Raw genomic sequence first — 20,610 nt, forward strand, 5'->3', positions numbered from 1 at the left:
CAAGATTGCAGGGAGAAACATCAATAACCTCAAATATGCAGATGACACCACCCTAATGGCAGAAAGCAAAGAGGAACTGAAGAGCCTCTTGATGAAAGTGAAAGAGGAGAGTGAAAAAGTTGGCTTAAAACTCAGCACTCAAAAAACTAAGATCATGGCATCTGGTCCCATCATTTCATGACAAATAGATGGGGAAACAATAGAAACCATGACAGACTTTATTTTGGGGGGCTCCAAAATCATTGCAGATGGTGACTGCAGCCATGAAATTAAAAGATGCTTGCTCCTTGGAAGGAAAGTTATAACCAACCTAGACAGCTTATTAAAAAGCAGAGACATTACTTTGTCGACTAGTCAAAGCTATTATTTTTCTCAGTAGTCATGAATGGATGTGAGAGTTGGACCATAAAGAAAGCTGAGGGCTGAAGAATTCATGTTTTTGAACTGTGCTGTTGGAGAAGACTCTTGAGAGTCCTTTGTACAGCAAAGAGAGCCAACCAGTCAATCCTAAAGGAAATCAGTCCTGAATATTCATTGGAAGGACTGATGCTGAAGTTGAAACTCCAATATTTTAGCCATCTGATGTGAAGAACTGACTCACTGGAAAAGACCCTGATGCTGGGAAAGAATGAAAGCAGAAGGACACGACAGAGGATAAAATGGTTGGATGGCATCACCAACTCAATGGCCATGAGTCTGAGCAAGCTCCAGGAGTTGGTGATGGACAGATAAGCCTTGCGTGCTGCAGTCCATGGGGTGGCAAAGAGTCGGACACGATTAAGGGACTGAACTGACGGACTTGGTTTTAACTGTGTCTAAGGCTGCTGAAGTGGTATAACCTTTACAACAGACTACTGGCAATATCTATCAAACTTTTTTTATTGGAGTATAGTTGTTTTACAATGTTGTTTAGTTTCTGCATTACAGCAAAGTGAATCAGCTACATGTGCATATATATTCCCTCTCTCTTGAGCCTTCCTCCCACCCCCCAATCAAATGTTTTTAATATATATAATTCTCTGATTCATATCCTACAGTTGTATTATTATCACACAATGCATAAGATTGTAGAAAGATAAATGTACAGGGATATTCACTGAAATATTATCTGTTATAGCAAAAACAAAAAACAACATCTTCTACAGATACGGATCCATTACATTATGGTATGTATTGTACACAGCTTCAAAAAGATAGAACTTGATCTACTTGTAGAAATACATATCCATAGTGAGAAAAGCAAATTCCAGAAAGATATTTACAATGTTTCCTATTTTCATAAAAATAAAGCTCCCTACATGTACCTGTTCAGTTCAGTTCAGTTGCTCAGTCGTGTCCGACTCTTTGCGACCCCATTAATCGCAGCATACCAGGCCTCCCTGTCCATCACCAGCTCCTGAAGTTCACCCAAACTCATGTCCATCAAGTCGGTGATGCCATCCAGTCATCTCATCCTCTGTTGTCCCCTTCTCCTCCTGCCCTCAATCCCTCCCAGCATCAGGGTCTTTTCCAATGAGTCAACTATTCGCATGAGGTGGCCAAAGTATTGGAGTTTCAGCCTCAGCATCAGTCCTTCCAATGAACACCCAGGACCGATCTCCTTTAGGATGGACTGGTTGGATCTCCTTGCAGTCCAAGGGACTCTCAAGAGTCTTCTCCAGCACCACAGTTCAAAAGCATCAATTCTTCAGCGCTCAGCTTTCTTCACAGTCTAACTCTTACATCCATACATGACCACTGGAAAAACCATAGCCTTGACTAGACGGACCTTTACATTTATGTAAACTTAAAGAATGACAGAGAGAGAGACACACTAGCCTGTTTAAAAAACAAAATAAGAGCAAAACAAAAGCAAGGATGAAGATGTAAAAAGACTGGAAAGAGAAAATTTAAAAAGGAAAACACAATCAAAGAAAACAAAAAGGTATGAAATCCCTCTCTTGCCATCCTGTCCACAGTCACCCCTTAATGGCTTTTCTTATGTCTTTCCAGATACTATCTATGAATATTTAAGACAGAAAGATAGACAGATCTCAAAGATATACATTGTTTGTTTTACACATATGGGATCATACTATATATATTACTGTGTAGCTTTTCTAAAATTTATTTTTAAAAATTTATTTTATTGAAGTATAATTGATTTACAACACTGAGTTAATTTCTACTGTACAGTAAAGTGATTCAGTTCTACATATATACATTTTTTTTCATTATGATTTATTAGAGGATATTGAATATAGTTCCCTGTGCTATACAACAAGACTTTGTGGTCCATCCTATAAATAGTAGTTTGCATCTGCTAATTACAAACTCCCAGTCCTTTCCTCCTTGACACCCCTTCTGCTAAGCAAGTCTATTCTCTATGTCTGTGAGTCTGTTTCTGTGTCATAGATAAAAATTCATTTTTGTCATATTTTAGATTCCACATGTACGTGATATCATATGGTATCTGTCTTTCTCTTTTTGACTTAATTAGTATAATCTCTAGGTCCACCTGATAGAGTGGCACTGCTTCAATCTATCATGGCTGAGTAGTATTCTGTTGTTTATATGTACCACATCTTTATCCATTCATCTGTGAATGAACATTTAGGCTGCTTCCATGTCTTGGCTACTGTAAATAGTGCTGCTATGAATATTGGGTTGCATGTATCTTTTTGAATCATAGTTTTCTCCGGATATATGTCCAGGAGTGGGATTGCAAGATCATATAGCAACTCTATTTTTAGTTTTTTGAGGAACCTCCATGCTGTTTTCCATAGTGGTTGCACCAATTTACATTCCTAACAACAGTGTAGGAGGGTTCCCCTTTCTCCACATCCCCTCCAGTATTTGCTATCTGTAGACTTTTTAATGATGGTCATTCTGACTGGGATAAAAAGGTACCTCACTGTAGTTTTGATTGGCGGTTCTCTAATAACTAGCAATGCTGAGCATCTTTTCATGTGATTGTATGTTCAGTTCAGTTCAGTTCAGTCGCTCAGTCGTGTCCGACTCTCCGCGACCCCATGAATCACAGCACGCCAGGCCTCCCTGTCCATCACCAACTCCCGGAGTTCACTCAAACTCATGTCCACAGAGTCAGTGATGCCATCCAGCCATCTCATTCTCTGTCGTCCCCTTCTCCTCCCGCCCCCAACCTCTCCCAGCATCAGAGTCTTTTCCAGTAAGTCAACTCATCGCATGAGGTGGCCAAAGTATTGCAGTTTCAGCTTTAGCATCAGTCCTTCCAATGAACACCCAGGATTGATCTCCTTTAGAATGGACCGGTTGGATCTCCTTGCAGTACAAGGGACTCTCAAGAGTCTTCTCCAGCACCACAGTTCAAAAGCATCCATTCTTCGGCGATCAGCTTTCTTCACAGTCCAACTCTCACATCCATACATGACCACGGGAAAAACCATAGCCTTGGCTAGATGGACCTTTGTCGGCAAAGTAATCTCTCTGCTTTTCAATATACTATCAAGGTTGGTCATAACTTTCCTTCCAAGGAGTAAGCGTCTTTTCATTTCATGGCTGCTATCAGCATCTGCAGTGATTTTGGAGCCCAAAAAAATAAAGTCTGACACTGTTTCCACTGTTTCCCCATCTATTTCCCATGAAGTGATGGGACCAGATGCCATGATCTTTGCTTTCTGAATGTTGAGCTTCAAGCCAACACTTTCACTCTCCTCTTTCACTTTCATCAAGAGGTTTTTTAGTTCCTCTTCACTTTCTGCCATAAGGGTGGTGTCATCTGCATATCTGAGGTTATTGATATTTCTCCTGGCAATCTTGATTCCAGCTTGTCCTTCTTCCAGCCCACCGTTCCTCATCATGTAGCCTACACGTATTCTTTGTTTAGCTTTTCTGCCCATTTTTCAATTGGGTTGTTTAATGTTTCTGAGCTGCATGAGCTATTTGTATATTTTGGAAATTAAACCTCTGCAGGTCACTTAATTTGCAAATACTTTTTCCCAGTCCATAGGTTCATCTTTTCATTTTGTTTATGGTTTCCTTTGCTGTACAAAAGTTTATAAGTTTGTCAGATCCTGTTTGTCTGTTTTTGCTTTTATTTCTATTGCCCTGGGAGACTGACCAAAGAAAACATTGGTATAGTTTATGTCAGAGAATGTTTTGTCTATGTGCTCTTCATAAGAGTATTAAAGTATCATGTCTTATATTTAAGACTTTAAGCCATAAAATTTAAATTTTATATGTCAGATTTTCCATATTGATACATATACACTATTTCCTTTTACACAAAATATGGTGTAGTATGTATGTATGTAAAAATATGTATGATATTCAGCATTACTTTTATAATTACAAAAGCTAATGGATTTTTTAAAAAGCTTAAAAGTATAAGAAAATACAAAGATGTCTAACTATGAGTAACATTTATTGCTACAGAGGGACTACAATCTTCCTATGATGGTAGAAAACTACTATTGACATAAGCAAAACTCAGTGATACAGGAATTACTAAGGCAAAATACAAATTTTAGTGGAAGATTAGTATAAGAGAGGAAAGTATACCCACACATAATTGTAGAATAGTTAGTATTGGTTATGGAACGTGCAGTAAATTTCTTGAACAAGCTGATATACCCAAATAACTTAAGCATTTCCACTACATTTTAATAGCTCAGTAAAGTTTCTCATAGAGATTATACAGCTTTGAATATTCAGTTTATCAACAATAGATTCCATGTGTTTTTGGAAGTATAGGTCTGGGATAGAATGGCAGTTCACCATTTACTGGCTATGTTACAAGTCATTTAACCTGTTCTGGGTGTCATCATTAGGTTGTTGGTGGCGGGGGGGTGCGGTGCATGGCTTGAGCGATGTTAGTTCCCCAACCAGGGACTGAACATGGGCCCTGGCAGTGAAAGCACCAAGTCCTGACCACTGGACTGCCAGGGAATTCCCTCTTCAGCTTTGATATGACAAAAATGTCCAGATCTCACAGAGCTGTCACAATGATTAAGTTAGATCGTGCAACTGTTAACACATATTAAGTTCATAATAAACAGTAACTGTTATTATTAATAATATATCTAGCACCTTGCTATGTACTTATACCATGCAGGAGAAATACAAGATGATTAGTGGTTGTTTAGGGCTTGGTAGGGACATGACTGAGTGACTTCACTTTCACTTTTCACTTTCATGCATTGGAGAAGGAAATGGCAACACACTCCAGTGTTCTTGCCTGGAGAATCCCAGGGAAGGGGGAGCCTGGTGGCCTGCCATCTATGGGGTCGCACAGAGTTGAACACGACTGAAGCGACTTAGCAGCAGCAGCAGGGCTTGGTAGAAGGTGAGCATGGGACTGATAGCTACAGAATCGGAGAAGGCAATGGCAAGCCACTCCAGTACTCTTGCCTAGAAAATCCCATGGATGGAGGAGCCTGGTAGGCTGCAGTCCATGGGGTCGCTAAGGGTCGGACATGACTAAGCGACTTCACTTTCACTTTTCACTTTCACACATTGGAGAAGGAAATGGCAACCCACTCCAGTGTTCTTGCCTGGAGAATCCCAGGGACGGGGGAGCCTGGTGGGCTTCCGTCTATGGGGTCACACAGAGTCAGACACGACTGAAGTGACTTAGCAGCAGCAGCAGCAGCTACAGAATATGAAGTTTCTTTCTTTCTTCCTTTTTTTAAAATGGACTTTATTTTTCAGATCACCTTTAGGGTCACAGCAAAACTGAGCAGGAAGTATGGTATTCCTACATCTTTGCTTACCACACAAACTCATAGCCTCCCTCCAACCTCTGTTATTAACATTTGTTACCATCTATGAATCTACACTGACAATTTGTTACACCCAAAGTCCATAGTTTACATTTACAGTCTCCCCTGGTGTTTTATATTCTATTGGTTTTGACAAATATATAATGACATGTATCCAGCATTACAGTATCACATGGAAAAAGAAATAATTTCACTGTCCTAAATATGCTCTGTGCTCTACCTTTTCGGTTTCTTTTTGAGGTGATGTCAATGTTTTAATATTGACTGTAGTAATGGTTTTTCATAGCAAAGCTACAGTTTTCCTAAGTAGTCACATATGGATGTGAGAGTTGGACTATAAAGAAAGCTTTGCACTGAAGAATTGATGCTTTTGAACTGTGGTGTTGGTGAAGACTCTTGAGAATCCCTGGGACTGCAAGGAGATCCAACCAGTCCATCCTAAAGGAAATCAGTCCTGAATATTCATTGGAAAGACTGATGTTGAAGCTGAAACATCCAATACTGATGCGAAGAACTGACTCACTGGAAAAGATCCTGATGCTGGGAAAGACTGCAGGTGGGAGGAGAAGGAGACGACAGAGGATGAGACAGTTGGATGGCATCACCAACATGATAGACATGAGTTTGAGTAAGCTCCGGGAGTTGGTGACGGACAGGGAAGTCTGGTGTGCTGCCATGGAGTCGCAGTGTCAGACACGACTGGCCGACTGAACTGAACTGGTGTTTTATATTCTATAGGTTTTGACAAATGTACAATGACATGCATCCACCATTACACTATCACATGGAAAAAGAAATAGTTTCACTATCTTAAAAATCCTCTGTGCTCTACCTATTTGGTTTCTTTTTGAGGTGATGTCAATGTTTTAACATTGACTGTAGTAATGGTTGCACCTATCTGTAAATATATTAAAAGCTACTGAACCATTCACTTTAAGTGGGTGAATTTTTTGGTATATAAATTATACCTCAATAAAGCTGCCCCCTCACCCAAAGAAACACTAAATAAGCAATTATAGTCTTGTTGGGAAGATTAAAAACAAACCTGAAACAGATAATCACAAACAGAATATGATTAAAGACAGAGTCTCCAGTAAAAGCTTCAGTAGTTCCTAGGCTGTTGGAAGGGCTTCACTGGTGGCTCAAATGGTAAAGAATTCACCTGTAACGTGGGAGACTTAGGTTCAGTTCCTGGGTCAGGAAGATCTCCTGGAGAAGGAAATGGCTACCCACTCTAGTATTCTTGCCTGGAGAATTTTCATGGACAGAGGAACCTGGTGGACTGGAGCCCATGGTGTTGCAGAGTCGGACACAACCAAGCAACTAATACTTTTCACTTTTCACTTCAGGGTGCTGGAAATGCAAATTCCTGGACCCTATTCCAGATCTACTGAATCAGAAACACTGAGAAGTTTACTTTTAATAAGCCCTTCTGGAAATTTTGACGCTTGTTAAAGTTTGAGTACCACAGCTGTATGGAAAAGGAAATGGCAACCCACTCCACTATTCTTGCCTAGACAGAGGAGCCTGGTGAGTTACACAGTCCAAAAGGTTGCAAAAAGAGTCAAAGATAGGACTTAGTGACTAAACAACAACAACAATCACAAAACCAAAGCTATGTGGATGGTGCTTCTCAAGATTTAATGTGCATACAAATTATTTAGTTATCATATTAAAATGCAGATTCTGATTCAGTGGTTCTGGGTGGAATCTGAGATTCTGCATTTCTAACAACCACCCAGGTGATCCTGCTGCTGCTGCTGTATTGACTCAACCTTGAGCAGCAAAAGCAATAAGGGAAGAAGAGTGCAGCCCTCCCTCAGTAACTGAGGGAGATTGGTTCCAGGACAGATAACGAAATCCAGGTATGTTCATATCCCACAGATTTGCTTCCACACAAATTCAACCAACTGTAGATCACAAGCATAGTATACGTATTGAGAAAAAAATCCAAGTTAAAAAAAAATCCAAATATAAGCAGACACACACAGTTCAAAACCACGTAGTTCAAGGGACAACTGGCAGAACCCACATCACTGTCGGCCAAATACGTTGGGAAGCATACAGGCCTGAAACACAGTGTCCCTTCAAACATTACAAATACCAAATCAGGTGAGATTTGTGGTCCACCCGTGCTAGTACTAGATCACCTGAGAAAGACCCTATGGTGGAAGGATACCTTCCTTTACATATTGCCAGTTAGAGACTGCTTCAAAACATCTGAATTTTCCTTTGTAATCAATTGTGGGCTGGTCTTCTGTGACTTTATGCAACTCTTAAAAAATGTTTATATTTTCAACCAGTAATGAAAATATCCTCTTAGTAAAAAGCTTAGAATCAAGAGCTTGAAGGGATTTAGGGTAACAAAATCTAGTCCCTTTATTTCATAGCTCAAACAGGTCCAAAATGATCAAAATCAAGTGGTCTTGGGGGCCAGATTAGAACAGAGCTCTCTAAAACCCAGACCAGCCATCTTTCAACTCTGCTGTCCTTCAAGTGCCTTCAGGCAGCTAGATCCCCCTCCAGTATTAATATTGGCCACATATATCTCTGAATTAGCTGTTAACTCCCTTTCTGCCATGATACTGGAAATGGGTCTCCTACCACTACTCAAATTTCTCTAATACCCAACTAGTTCCTCCCACATCCTAAATATCCCAAACTCGAACTTATCTTTTCCTTGCTGCTGTTGTTCAGTCACCCGGTCAAGCATGACTCTTTGTGACCCCATGGACTGCAGTACGTCAGGTCTCCCTGTCCCTCGCCATCTCCCAAAGCTTGCCCAAGTTTATGTCCATTGCATCATTAATACTATACAGCCATCTCATCCTCTGATGCCCTCTTCTCTTTCTGCCCTCAATCTTTCCCAGCATTAGGGTCTTTTCCAATGAGTCAGTTCTTCGCATCAGATAGCCAAAGTATTGGAGCTTCAGCATCAGTCCTTCCAATGACTATTCAGGGTTGATCCCTTAGGATTGACTGGTTTCATCTCCCTCCTGTCCAAGGAACTTTCAGGAGTCTTCTCCAGCATCATAGTTTGAAGGCATCAATTCTTTGGTGCTCTGCTTTTACAGTCCAGCTCTCCTTATACTCTTCCAAGTAACCCCACTTCTAGGACTCTAGAGTTTCATGGAATTCCTTTCCCTATGACAAGTGCTCCTAAATGCTCACCCCAAACCTTCCGTCTTAATGACAGCTCTTACAACCATCAGTAGTGGAGTCAAGTGTTCTTCATGGCTGTTGAATCATCAATCTCACATCCATGTCTTTATATTCCACATCTTGCTCGAGCTCAGGTGCAAGGGAAACAAGTTTACTAGACCACAGTGTGAACCAGTAAAGCAGTACTTCCTGTTCTCCTGATTCAAATTTATCGCACATAAAACTTCATGGGATGTCTGTTGTTCATGAACATTGCCAAATTTACTTTATCCAGATCACTTGACTTCAATCATATTCCATATCACCTTTTCAAAACAGTGTTTAACTCTTTATTTTTAATTGGTTGCACTGGGTCTTTGTTGCTGCTTGTGGGTTTTCTCTAGTGAGTGGGGGCTACTCTTCATTGCAGTGCTCGGGCTTCTCACTGCAGTGGCTTCACCTGTTGTGGAGCACAGGCTCTAGGGGGCGTGGGCTCAGTAGGCTTGCAGGATTTACAGCACTGGCTCAGCAGTTGTGGTGCACAGGCTCGGCTGCTCCATGGCACGTGGGATCTTTCTGGACCAGGGATTGAACCCATGTCTCCTGCACTGGCAGGTGGATTCTTAACCACTAGACCACCAGGGAAGACCAAGTCTATCTTAATGTTATAGTTGCCTATTTTGACCATTTTTCTCCTAAATAACTTTTGGTATGACAAGTGTCAAATGATTACTGAAAGTCTAAAAAAATAACCCAACTGTAATGGAGTACACTATACTCACATCTTGCAGGTACACTATCTCCCCATTTTCCCAGACCAATCAGACCTTAAACAAAAGGACATATAGAAAGAGCTGTACTTCATCTGTGTATTTACACTGAGTCGGTCTTGCGCTGACCTTCATGTCCCTGTCTCTTGAGGCTACGTCCATGCTTTATACTCCAATCTCTTGGTAGTCCCAAGCACAGGCATTTGTATTCCTGGCCTCTGTTCACAAGGTCTCCTGATGTTGACTCACCAGCCCAATATTAATCTAGGACACAGGCCCTTCTATTCCTGTCCAAGTTAACAGCACAGTTCGAGGATTCTTCTTTGACTGCATTTCACAGATTTGGTTTGCCTTCTATCTTTCTCCTTCAAAAGGCATCTAGCAGCATTGGACCTACTTTCCAAATTTAAGTCTTTACACGTTCCTTTCAAAACAACAATTCTCTAGCTAAAAATTTACACCACCATGAATCCATGCCATCTTTTCGGTTTGCCAATTGGTCCATTTTCACTTGATCAAGATCAAGCTCTGAAAAATACAGTGTTAACTTTTACTCTTGTATATATTTAATTCCCTTAAAAAGCCTATGAACAAAGCTAGTGGAGGTGATGGAATTCCAGCTGAACTATTTCAAATCCTAAGAGATGATACTGTTAAAAGTGCTGCACTCAATATGCCAGCAAATTTGGAAAACTCAGCAGTGGCCACAGGACTGGAAAAGGTCAGTTTTCATTTCAATCCCAAAGAAGGGCAAGTCACAGAATATTCAAACTACTGCAAAATATGCACTCATTTCACATGCTAGCAAGGTAATGCTCAAAATCCTTCAAGCTAGGCTTCAATGGTACGTGAACCAAGAACTTCTAGATGTACAAGTTGAATTTAGAAAAGGAAGAGGAACCAGAGATCAAATTTCCAACATCCACTGGATCATAGAAAAAGCAAGGGAATTCTGGAAAAACATCTGCTTCAATGACTGTGATAAAGTCTTTGACTCTGTGATCACAAAAAACTGGAAAATCCTTCAAGAGATGGGGATACCACACCACTTTATCTGCCTCCTGAGAAAACTGTATGCAGGTTGAGAAGCAACAATTTAGGACCAGATATGGAAAAACAGACTGGTTCCAAATTGGGACAGGAGTACATCAAGGCTGTACTCCTTGTCTTGGCCTGCTCCTAAGATCTACTGGATCAGAATTTGATTTTTATAGAACATTAAATTCAGGAAGCACTGATCTATAATAAAGGATAAGAAATTGCTGCCCAGATTAGAGCATAATCTCTAGGCAAAAAGAATCATGCTTGACTAATCTGATCGTCACCCTGATTATTTAACTTATATGTAAAATACATCACGCGAAATGCCAGGCTGGATGAAGCACAAGGTGGAATCATTGCTGGGAGAAATATCATCAGATATCCAGATGATACCACTCTAATGGTAGAAAGCAAAGAGGAACTAAAGAGCCTCTTGATGAGAGTTAAAGAGCAGAGTGAAAAAGCTGGCTTGAAACTCAACATTCAGAAAATGAAGATCATGGCATCCAGTCCCATCACTTCACACAAACAGATGGGGAAAAAGTGGAAATAGTGACAACTTTTATTTTCTTGGGCTCCAAAATCAGTGGGGACAGAGACTGCAGTCAAGAAATTAAAGACACTTGCTCTTTGAAAGAAAAGCTATGACAAAAATAGACAGCACATTAAAAAGCAAAGATGTCACTTTGCAAAGTTCTGTATAGTCAAAGCTATGGTTTTTCCAGTAGTCATGTACGGATGTTGAGAGTTGGACTATAAGGAAGGCTAAGTGCTAAAGAACTGATGCTTTTGAACTGTGGTATTGGAGAAGATTCTTGAGAGTCTCTTGGACAGCAGGAGATCTAAACAGTCAATCCTAAAGAAAATAAACCCTGAATAGTCATTGGAACGGAGAAGGCAATGGCAAGCCACTCCAGTACTCTTGCCTAGAAAATCGCATGGACACAGGAGCCTGGTAGGCTGCAGTCCATGGGATCGCTACTAGTCAGACATGACTGAGCGACTTCACCTTCACTTTTCACTTTCACACATTGGAGAAGGAAATGGCAACCCACTCCAGTGTTCTTGCCTGGAGAATCCCAGGGACGGCGGAGCCTGGTCAGCTGCCATCTATGGGGTCGCACAGAGTTGGACACAACTAAGTGACTTAGCAGCAGCAGCAGCAGTCATTGGAAGGACTGATACTGAAGCTCCAATACTTTGGCCACCTGATGCGAAGAGCCGACTCATTAGAAAAGATCCTTTTGCTGGGAAAGACTGAAGCAAAGAGGAGAAGGGGACAACAAAGAACGAGATGGGTGGAGGCATCACTGACTCAGTAGACATGAACTTTAGCAAACTCTGGGAGATAATGAAGGACAGGGAAGCCTGGCATGCTGCAGTCCATGGGGGTCACAAAGTGTCAGACACAATTTAGGGAGTGAACAATAACAACAAAAAGACTTAACAGATTAGTCAAGCATGATTCTTTTTGCCTAAAGATTATGCTGTAATCTGGGCAGCAATTTCCTATCCTTTATTATAGATCAGTGCTTCCTGAATTTAATGTCCTATTAAAATCAAATTCTGATCCAGCAGGTCTTAGGAGGAGGTGATGATTATGCATTTCTAACAAGCTTCCAAGTGATGCTCTGATGTTGTCTACAGAGTATGTGGTTACAGATCTCATCATGTACAGCAGTGAAACTCACCAGGTTTCCAGATGTTACTGGGGTCCTCCCAGGAATTTTCTTAAGAGGTCAAAGTTTCATTATAACTGCAGTACGCTGGTAGAGTCAATGCTCATGTTTTGGCCAGCAGTTCCACCATTTCACCCACAAGTTCACTCAAAAATCTTATGCATGTGTATCACTGGATCCCAACTCCCCCACCCACCTCCACGGTCTGTCAATTAAACCTGTTTCACATTATTTGTTTTGCTATCGATTAGACATACTTAATCCTCTGGTTTGAAAGAACAATGTGTGAATGTGACTAACTCTTACATTAACTCCCCCTGCAATCTTTCTTCATAAAATCTACAAATTAAACTATTCCTCTAATTTTAGATACTGCATATGAGGGCTGGAGTTTTGAAGCAAGTTTTGCTAAGAAACAGAATTTATTTAAAATGAGAACTAGCAATTTAAAAAAAATTTTATTTCTAAACCAAAAGATGAAAAGTTACAATGTAATCACTGAATGTTAAATGCTCAGGAATAATAGTCATCCACACATTACCCTTATATCAAAGCAATGTAGAAGGTATCATTTTCTTTACAAACTACTCTCTCTTTACACAGATTATGAGTTTCAGGTTAACAGCAATACAGTAAGAGTTGAAATGACCTCTGCAGGAAAGGCAGAATTGAGGTTATGTGTCTGAATGATAGATGTTCCAAAGTCAGATCTAAGTAATGTTCTAACTCACTATTATGCCTCTTTCCTCCCTAATAAATCCTATCATCAAGACAATCTTATGTTCTTTCCACTACTTCCAGGATTCAAGGTTTATGGAAATGATGCACTGAAACTGAGTAGCCCAAGGTCCTCAGAGATGACGTGAAATCTTAATTACTTAATCAGTGGCTCAATGGAAGCTTGGGCACCCAACAGAGATTTACAGAGAATCAGAAAAGTCTGTGTGCCACCATGGGGAAAGCAGATTCCCAGAACCATTCCTTAGACTTGCAGAATCTGGGGACATGTAACAGGCTAAGATGTACCAGGGGGCAGGGAAGTAACAAAGTAACCATTTCATCCATTCAATACTCTGCAGTCTATGAGGTGTTGTGGGAGACAGCAGAGGATCAGTCAGGTAAAACTTCTCTTTCATGGGGCTATTATCCTATTTGTTACCTAGATCCAGAATTCTCCTTGGTTTTCCTTAAGTAATATTACTACTTAACTATTATAGAAACTATGATTTATACTAGAATTCATAAACTCAAATGCCTAAAAGGCCAACCATAAATCAAGCTGATTTAAGTCCACAAGACATGGTAATGTTTGGCAATTTCTGGCCTACAGGTAATCAATTTTTTTTTTTTTTTACTTAGTATTTTGGGGTAAGTGTCCACACCTGAAGACTTTATGGTCTAGATTTCTAATAACAGATTCAACTGCAGGGAAATTTTTAATAAAATTTAAATGTAATCATAAAAAATGATTACACAGATAATAAACATGACTCCTCCTATCTTTAGACCTTTTTTATGAAAATAAATTCACAAATTTATTCAATCAGTCCTGTGATCTATTTTTGATAAACAAAACAAAAATAACTTAGCGGAAAAATATATAAAGATGTCTAGAAAGCCCGGGTTCTAGTCCTCTTTTTGGTGACTTTCTATATGGTCGAGGACAAATTGTAATCTTCCGGAAACTCCTCTCAGGATTATTTTGAGATGCTAAGGAGATGTATGTGTAGGTGCTATATTCTGGAAATGCAGGGACAGTGAGCTTCCTGGTGTCTTCTCTCATAAGGGCACCAACACCATCACAAGAAACCTACTCTCTGACCTCATCTAAACCTAATTATCTCCCAAAGGTCCCGTCTCCAAATACTATCAACACTGGGTGTTGGTGCTTCAACATATGAACTTTCAGTTCAGTTCAGTCGCTCAGTCGTCTCCGACTCTTTGCGACCCCATGAATCACAGCACGCCAGGCCTCCCTGCCCATCACCAACTCCCGGAGTTCACTCAAACTCATGTCCATCGAGTTGGTGATGCCATCCAGCCATCTCATTCTCTGTCGTCCCCGTCTCCTCCCACCCCCAATCACTCCCAGCATCAGAGTCTTTTCCAGTGAGTCAACTCATTGCATGAGGTGGCCAAAGTATTGGAGTTTCAGCTTTAGCATCAGTCCTTCCAATGAACACCCAGGATTGATCTCCTTTAGAATGGACTGGGTGGATCTCCTTGCAGTCCAAGGGACTCTCAAGAGTCTTCTCCAGCACTTTGGGATGACACAATTCAGCTCATTGCAGCAGCTAAGCATGTCTCTGATAGGTTGGGTATGTATGTTGTATGTATGTTAGTCGCTCAGTCGTGTCCGACTCTTTGCGAACCCCTGGACTGTAGCCCACCAGGCTTCTCTGTCCATGGAATTCTCCAGGCAAGAATACTGGAGTGGATTGCCATTCCCTTCAGAACACAACTACTTTCCTTAGGAAGTTGACAGAGAAGGGATTAAAGAAGATTCTTTGAGTTGGTATAATATATCAAAGGAAGGAAGATTACAGCAAGAGAGTTTTCTGTGAGAGATCCTGATGATCACTTCAGGAAGGAGACAGATGGGTCCCGCCTGAATAGTTTCTCCCCTGTGGACAGAAACTCCATAAAATCAGGATGACTGAGGAGGCTGGGACCTACCTAGATAAGAATTAAAGATCCCATATTCCGCTTTCTCGAAGTCAAGGAGACTTCTGTGACAACACATGTGCAGAAAGGCTCTTTGGAGGTCAAAAAGGGAGGGGCCACTACCCCATTTTAAGTGATGTCAACTACCCATAGGCCACTTTGCTAGAATCCAGCTTGGTTAAGTGGAGAAGGCAATGGCAACCCACTCTAGTACTCTTGCCTGGAAACTCCCATGGACGGAGGAGCCTGGTGGGCTGCAGTCCATGGGGTCGCTAAGGGTCGGACACGATTGAGCGACTTCACTTTCACTTTCATGCATTGGAGAAGGAAATGGCAACCCACTCATGTTTTTTCCTGGAGAATCCCAGGGACAGCAGAGCCTGGTGAGCTGCCGTCTATGTGGTCGCACAGAGTTGGACATGACTGAAGCGACTTAGCAGCAACAGCTTGGCTAAGAGATGCACATGGACACATGGGAGGACCCTGAGATATACCAAATACAGACTCAGAACCAGGGAAAGCAAGATAATTAGCCAAAGGAAACCCAAAAGAAATGCCCCATAAAATTGCTTCAAACCACCACGAGGGCATGACACTCTCAGCCCGCCTGTGTGTCCAGGTACCCTTTTCCTCCTAGTAAACAATTCACTTGTTTCACCACTTTCCGTTTCTATGTGGAAATTCATTTGTACACAGCTGACAGGACAGGGCCTTGCCACTGGCCCCTGGCTCTGGTGGTCTTGTGGTAGGACTCTCCCTAGTGCAGGTCTAGCAGCAGCACTCTCTGCTGACCAACCTCCATTTCTGGCCAGGAATGGAGATCCTGCCTCAAGTTACTGCAGGCTGAGACCACCCAAGATCAATACGACACTTCAAAGTATTTGAAGTAATGAAAACATGAACAGAACTTTTATAAGACACTATGAGAAAGACTCAGGATTCTTCAGAGAACTTTCAAACAATTTTAGAAAACAGATCCGGGCTACATTTCACTCATTCTCTTTGAAACAGAACTTTGAGACAGTCAGGGCTAGCAATGGATGTTGGAATATGGAATTATGGCAAAGACAAGAGAGAATTAACTACCTGCCAGGCACTCTTTTCATGTCTAGACTCAAATGTTTAACGGGTTTAGAAGTCATTAAAACAGCCAGACGTGCTGTAGCTTGAGCAAGACACACAGTAAGGTCATTCAGATGTTGAAGGGCCTTTCCAATACTAAACCCTCTGCCTCTTCTACAAAGATATGACACTTTGGGGAGATGAAGTGCTGCTTCTAGAAGAGGATGATGACCCTGTTCTAACAGGACCAAGAGAAAAAACGCCCCATTGGGCCAGCTTCAAAAGCCCAGAAAGAAGAAATTATTAAGCTGGCATCATTCATTCAAATGAACTCAAGAGAGGCCACCAGAGCTGTAAAAGTCCGGAAGAGGAGTAAACAAAGGCATCAGGGAGAAAATGGTTAAAATAACAACAATTAAAGTTAAAGTAGAGAAGAAAAGGAACTAGGTATCCAGCAAACAGAAGAGAGAGCTCCCTGTTGAGAAAAAGGATGTGAGATTTATTTGAGTTCCTCAGAAAAGGAAAGGAACAAGAGATCATTTCAGGAAATCAAAGGAAGAAAAAGTGAAGAAGAAAACAAATCCACTGAGAAATAAATAAGAAAACAGAAAATCAATACTACTAGTTGGCACTAAAACAGATCTTTTCAACTTAAAAACATACTGTCAAGTTTATTACAGTTACCAGCAGAGCTCCTTGCATATATATAAGAGGTGTACACTATTTGTGGAGTAAAAGAATGTTATGAAGTCCCCATAACCACCCTGCAACCAGAGAGTACTGAACTCAAAGGTTAATATACTGAAATATGACAAAATACATATATGTAATATGAAAAGAATAACATCTGGAATATGGGAGAGACAAACTAGCTACAATTTAGAACTGGGACAAACTTTTAGACTTGTGAAGCACTTGAAATTAAATGAAAAGCTTGTTTACGTTTTTCTTGTGAGAGGCATTCAAGCTTTTAATAAGAATTTTGATGTGAGTTTAGTAAGAATTTTAGGGAGGGGGGTTCAGGGTGGGGGCAACACCTGTATACCTGTGGCTGACTCATGTTGATGTATGGCAAAAACCATCACAATACTGTAAAGTAATTATTCTACTAAAATAAACTAATTAAAAAAGAATTTCAATGTGAGTTTATGAGCAACAGATGTACTTACTATTAGTTTAATTATTAATTTGTATTCAGAAAGGATAGGTGGGAATTTATACACATGTATATATTTTTATAATTAGTTTAAGAAGTTCGAATAAAAATGAGTGCAAAACCACTAAAAAATTTCATACCTAGGTTATAGTTTTATGTGTATATACATACTATTTGAATTAACTTTTGGACACGTCTAATTACAAAGTAAACAACATCTCAAAGATTCAGACCAACACTACTACTTTGTTATTCTCTTTACATCCTACTCCCCACATGCCATCCCTAACAATTTTTAGATACACTCCCTCACTCATGTTCCTAATACTGCCCAGCAGTTAAGAAAACACCAAGGACACTTCGGGCTCTAAATCTGGTTTTTCAATAAATGTTAAAGACACTTTCACACTGAATAGTAGTAATTTTTTAAACTGGAGAGTAAGCAAAATACACTATTTCAGAAAAGTTACACATTCTAATGGAAAGAACTAGACAGACATACACCACAGCAATTCTACATAAAGCTCATAAAAGCTTCCAACTTGAAACTCCCTGCGGGAAATCTACAAGAAACAAAAACCGAAACAGAAAACACCGGTGCCCTGCCCAACCACATACTGAAGCTCCAACTACTTGGTGTTGTATTTTAAGACATTATTCAGTTCAGTTCAGTCGCTCAGTCGTGTCCGACTCTTCGCGACCCCATGAATCACAGCACGCCAGGCCTCCCTGTCCATCACCAACTCCCGGAGTTCACTCAAACTCATGTCCACAGAGTCGGTGATGCCATCCAGCCATCTCATTCTCTGTCGTCCCCTTCTCCTCCCGCCCCCAACCTTTCCTAGCGTTTCTCTAATTATTAAAACAAACTTGAGGACACATATTTGTTACTGTTACTTAACTGGCTCTCCTTGCCTTTAAACTAGGCAGAGAACTGAAAACCACTAAAAGAATTACTCCGGTGTGTTCTTTAAAAAATTATTTTGAATTATTATATTACCAAAAAACCCCAGAATGAAATTAAATGAACCCTATGAAGAAGCAGAAACAATGGAGGGGCGGGGGGCGGAGGAATCTGTTGGAAGAGCAACTAAACTAAAGCGCAGTCTTTGAACCGCTAAACATCCAGGCATCAGTCTATACTATTTTTCCTTCTTTCAGAGTTAGGGCTTGAGGCGCGGGAAAGGCTGGACAATAAAATCAGAGGTCAATTAAAAATAGCCTGGAACGGCGAAAACCTACAGAGAAGCATCAAGGTCAAAATAGTATTAGGGGCTGGGCAGATAGCTTTCTCTGGGATAGGTACTGCTGCTGCTGCTAAGTCACTTCAGTCGTGTCCGACTCTGTGTGACCCCACAGACGGCAGCCCACCAGGCTCCCCCGTCCCTGGGTTTCTCCAGGCAAGAACACTGGAGTGGGTTGCCATTTCCTTCTCCAATTGGGAGATCTCAAACGACGCGAATGGGGGCTGGAAGGAGGGGGAGTGGCGAGTAAGTCAGGGGAAGAAAGACAAAAAACCCGGCAGGCCGCGCAGGAGACGGAGAAGGGAGGCCGACCGGGAGCAGGGTCGGGGTGGGGGAGGCTGGGAGGGGAGGAGGCGGAGGGGGCCGGGCCCCGCCCCGGGGAGGCAGGAGAGCCCTCCCGCCCCGCTTACCAGAGGGAGCAGGAAACCCCAGAGCAGGGCGGCCGCGGCGCGGGGCAGCGGCGTCTGCCGACCCATCGGACTGACGGGCAGGCGCCGGGCGGCGCGGCGAGGCTCCGCGGGGCAGGCTCCGGATCCCGTCGCGCCGCTGCCTCGGTGGCCGGGCGGGACAGGCTGGACCTGGAGCGGGGCCGCCGAGGCAGCGCCGACTTCCTCTTCCGGCCCCGCCCGGAGGACGCGGAAACCCCCGCGGGGCGTGTGGAGTCCGCGGCGGCGCGCGCCTCCCGCCGGGCTCGGAGCTTCCCGACGCTGGCGGGCATAGGCAGCGTGTCTGGGTGTGTCTCTCTCCAGCTGCCTGACCTGAACTGTTCCCAAGTCCGGGCAGGCGAAGGGACTTTTTCAAGGCCTTCTTCATTGAAGCCGCGGAGCGTCTGTTCTCTTCCCCAGTAACTACCCAGGTGTTCGAGCCAGACTCCTACATGCTGAGTCTTAATTCTTCTGCTCTTCCGCAGTCCTAGGCACTCTCATGCTATGTCCCAAATCGGGTCACCCTCTCCCAAATCGCTGTGATCCAGGCCACTGATGTTTCTCTCCTCCAAACTGGTTTCAGTTTCCACTCCCCACAGACCATTATCCACCCAGCTGCCCTGGAGAGATCTTTTTGAAAATGTAAATCAGATCATGTCACTCCTAGTCACACTTGGAACAAAATCAAAACTCTACTAGGAGGACGTTTATATAACATCGTCCCTGCCTTCTTCTGTGACCCCATCTTCATGATTTTTCCCATGCTTGCTTTAAGCCGCGTGGGCCCCCTTTATTTCTTTTGGTCTTTGTACTGGTAGTTCTCCCAGCTGGAATGCTCTTCTCTCTGAATACCCACTCTGGCATTCACTTAGCAGCTTCAATGTCACTTTCTCAGACGGAACTTCTTGACATAATCTAAAGTGTCACTGTCATATTGCATGATTTATTTAAATTCTCTGCATAGCACTTTTCACTCTTGCATTCTCTTATTTACTTCTTCATTTATTTATGATATTGATTCCCATTTGATAGAAAGGAGTATCTTTGATTTGTTCGGTCTTCTATCCATTACAACATTTGGCATAAAGTTGGTCCTCAGACATTTGTTGGATGAATATTCAACACCAAACACTGAATACAGTGCTGTCCCTGCCATCCCACAGCTCAGGGTTTAGGGAAGGACAGAGATGTGTGAGCAAATAGTTCAAGGTGACTAATGACTCTTTTGTTTGCACAAGATGCTATGGGAGTATCAAAGGAACACTTAAAGGGGTGCCAGGAAAAATTTCAACTTAAGCTGAGTCTAGAAGGCTGAGTTAATTTTAGCCAGGCAATGGGTAGGGGAAGGGGGAGACTTCCAGGAAGAGTGAACCATTAGTGTCAAAGCCAAAGGTGACATTGGAAGAACTGCAAAACTCAGGCTTGGCTGAAGTTATGGGTGATGATAGATGAAGTGAGAGAAGAAGGCAGAGGCCACATCACAAATAGATGGGAGAATCCTGCTTGGAATTTTAGGCTTCAGCTAGTTGGTGGTAGAAAGTGCAGTGATGGACAATTTCTGTTTAAAAGCTCACTGTGGTGGCAGACAGAGTGGCAGATGGATTGAAACAGGGCAATAGTAGGAGCCAGGAGAACTGTTAGACAACAAAGGAGCCTGGCAGGCTACAGTGCGTGGGGTCACAAGAGT

General features: G+C 42.0%; 1 protein-coding gene across 3 annotated transcripts in view; it reads right to left on the bottom strand.

Moving 5' to 3' along the window:
- Positions 1 to 19,326, bottom strand: part of SPPL2A (signal peptide peptidase like 2A) — a 71,336-nt gene extending 52,010 nt beyond the window's left edge. For 2 of the 3 annotated variants that reach the window (XM_055435613.2, XM_055435612.2), the window contains exon 1: positions 18,909 to 19,326. In XM_055435613.2, coding sequence (XP_055291588.2) covers positions 18,909 to 19,311 — 403 coding nt within the window. In that variant the 5' untranslated portion in view covers positions 19,312 to 19,326. The remainder of the gene's footprint in view (positions 1 to 18,908) is intronic. The other variant, XM_088839604.1, reaches the window with a different exon arrangement.
- Between the last annotated feature and the right edge of the window lie 1,284 nt (positions 19,327 to 20,610).

The sequence above is a fragment of the Moschus berezovskii genome, chromosome 9, assembly GCF_049115385.1.
Source record: "Moschus berezovskii isolate FMDL1 chromosome 9, NW_MosBer_1.0, whole genome shotgun sequence".
Taxonomy (NCBI): Eukaryota; Metazoa; Chordata; class Mammalia; order Artiodactyla; family Moschidae; genus Moschus; species Moschus berezovskii.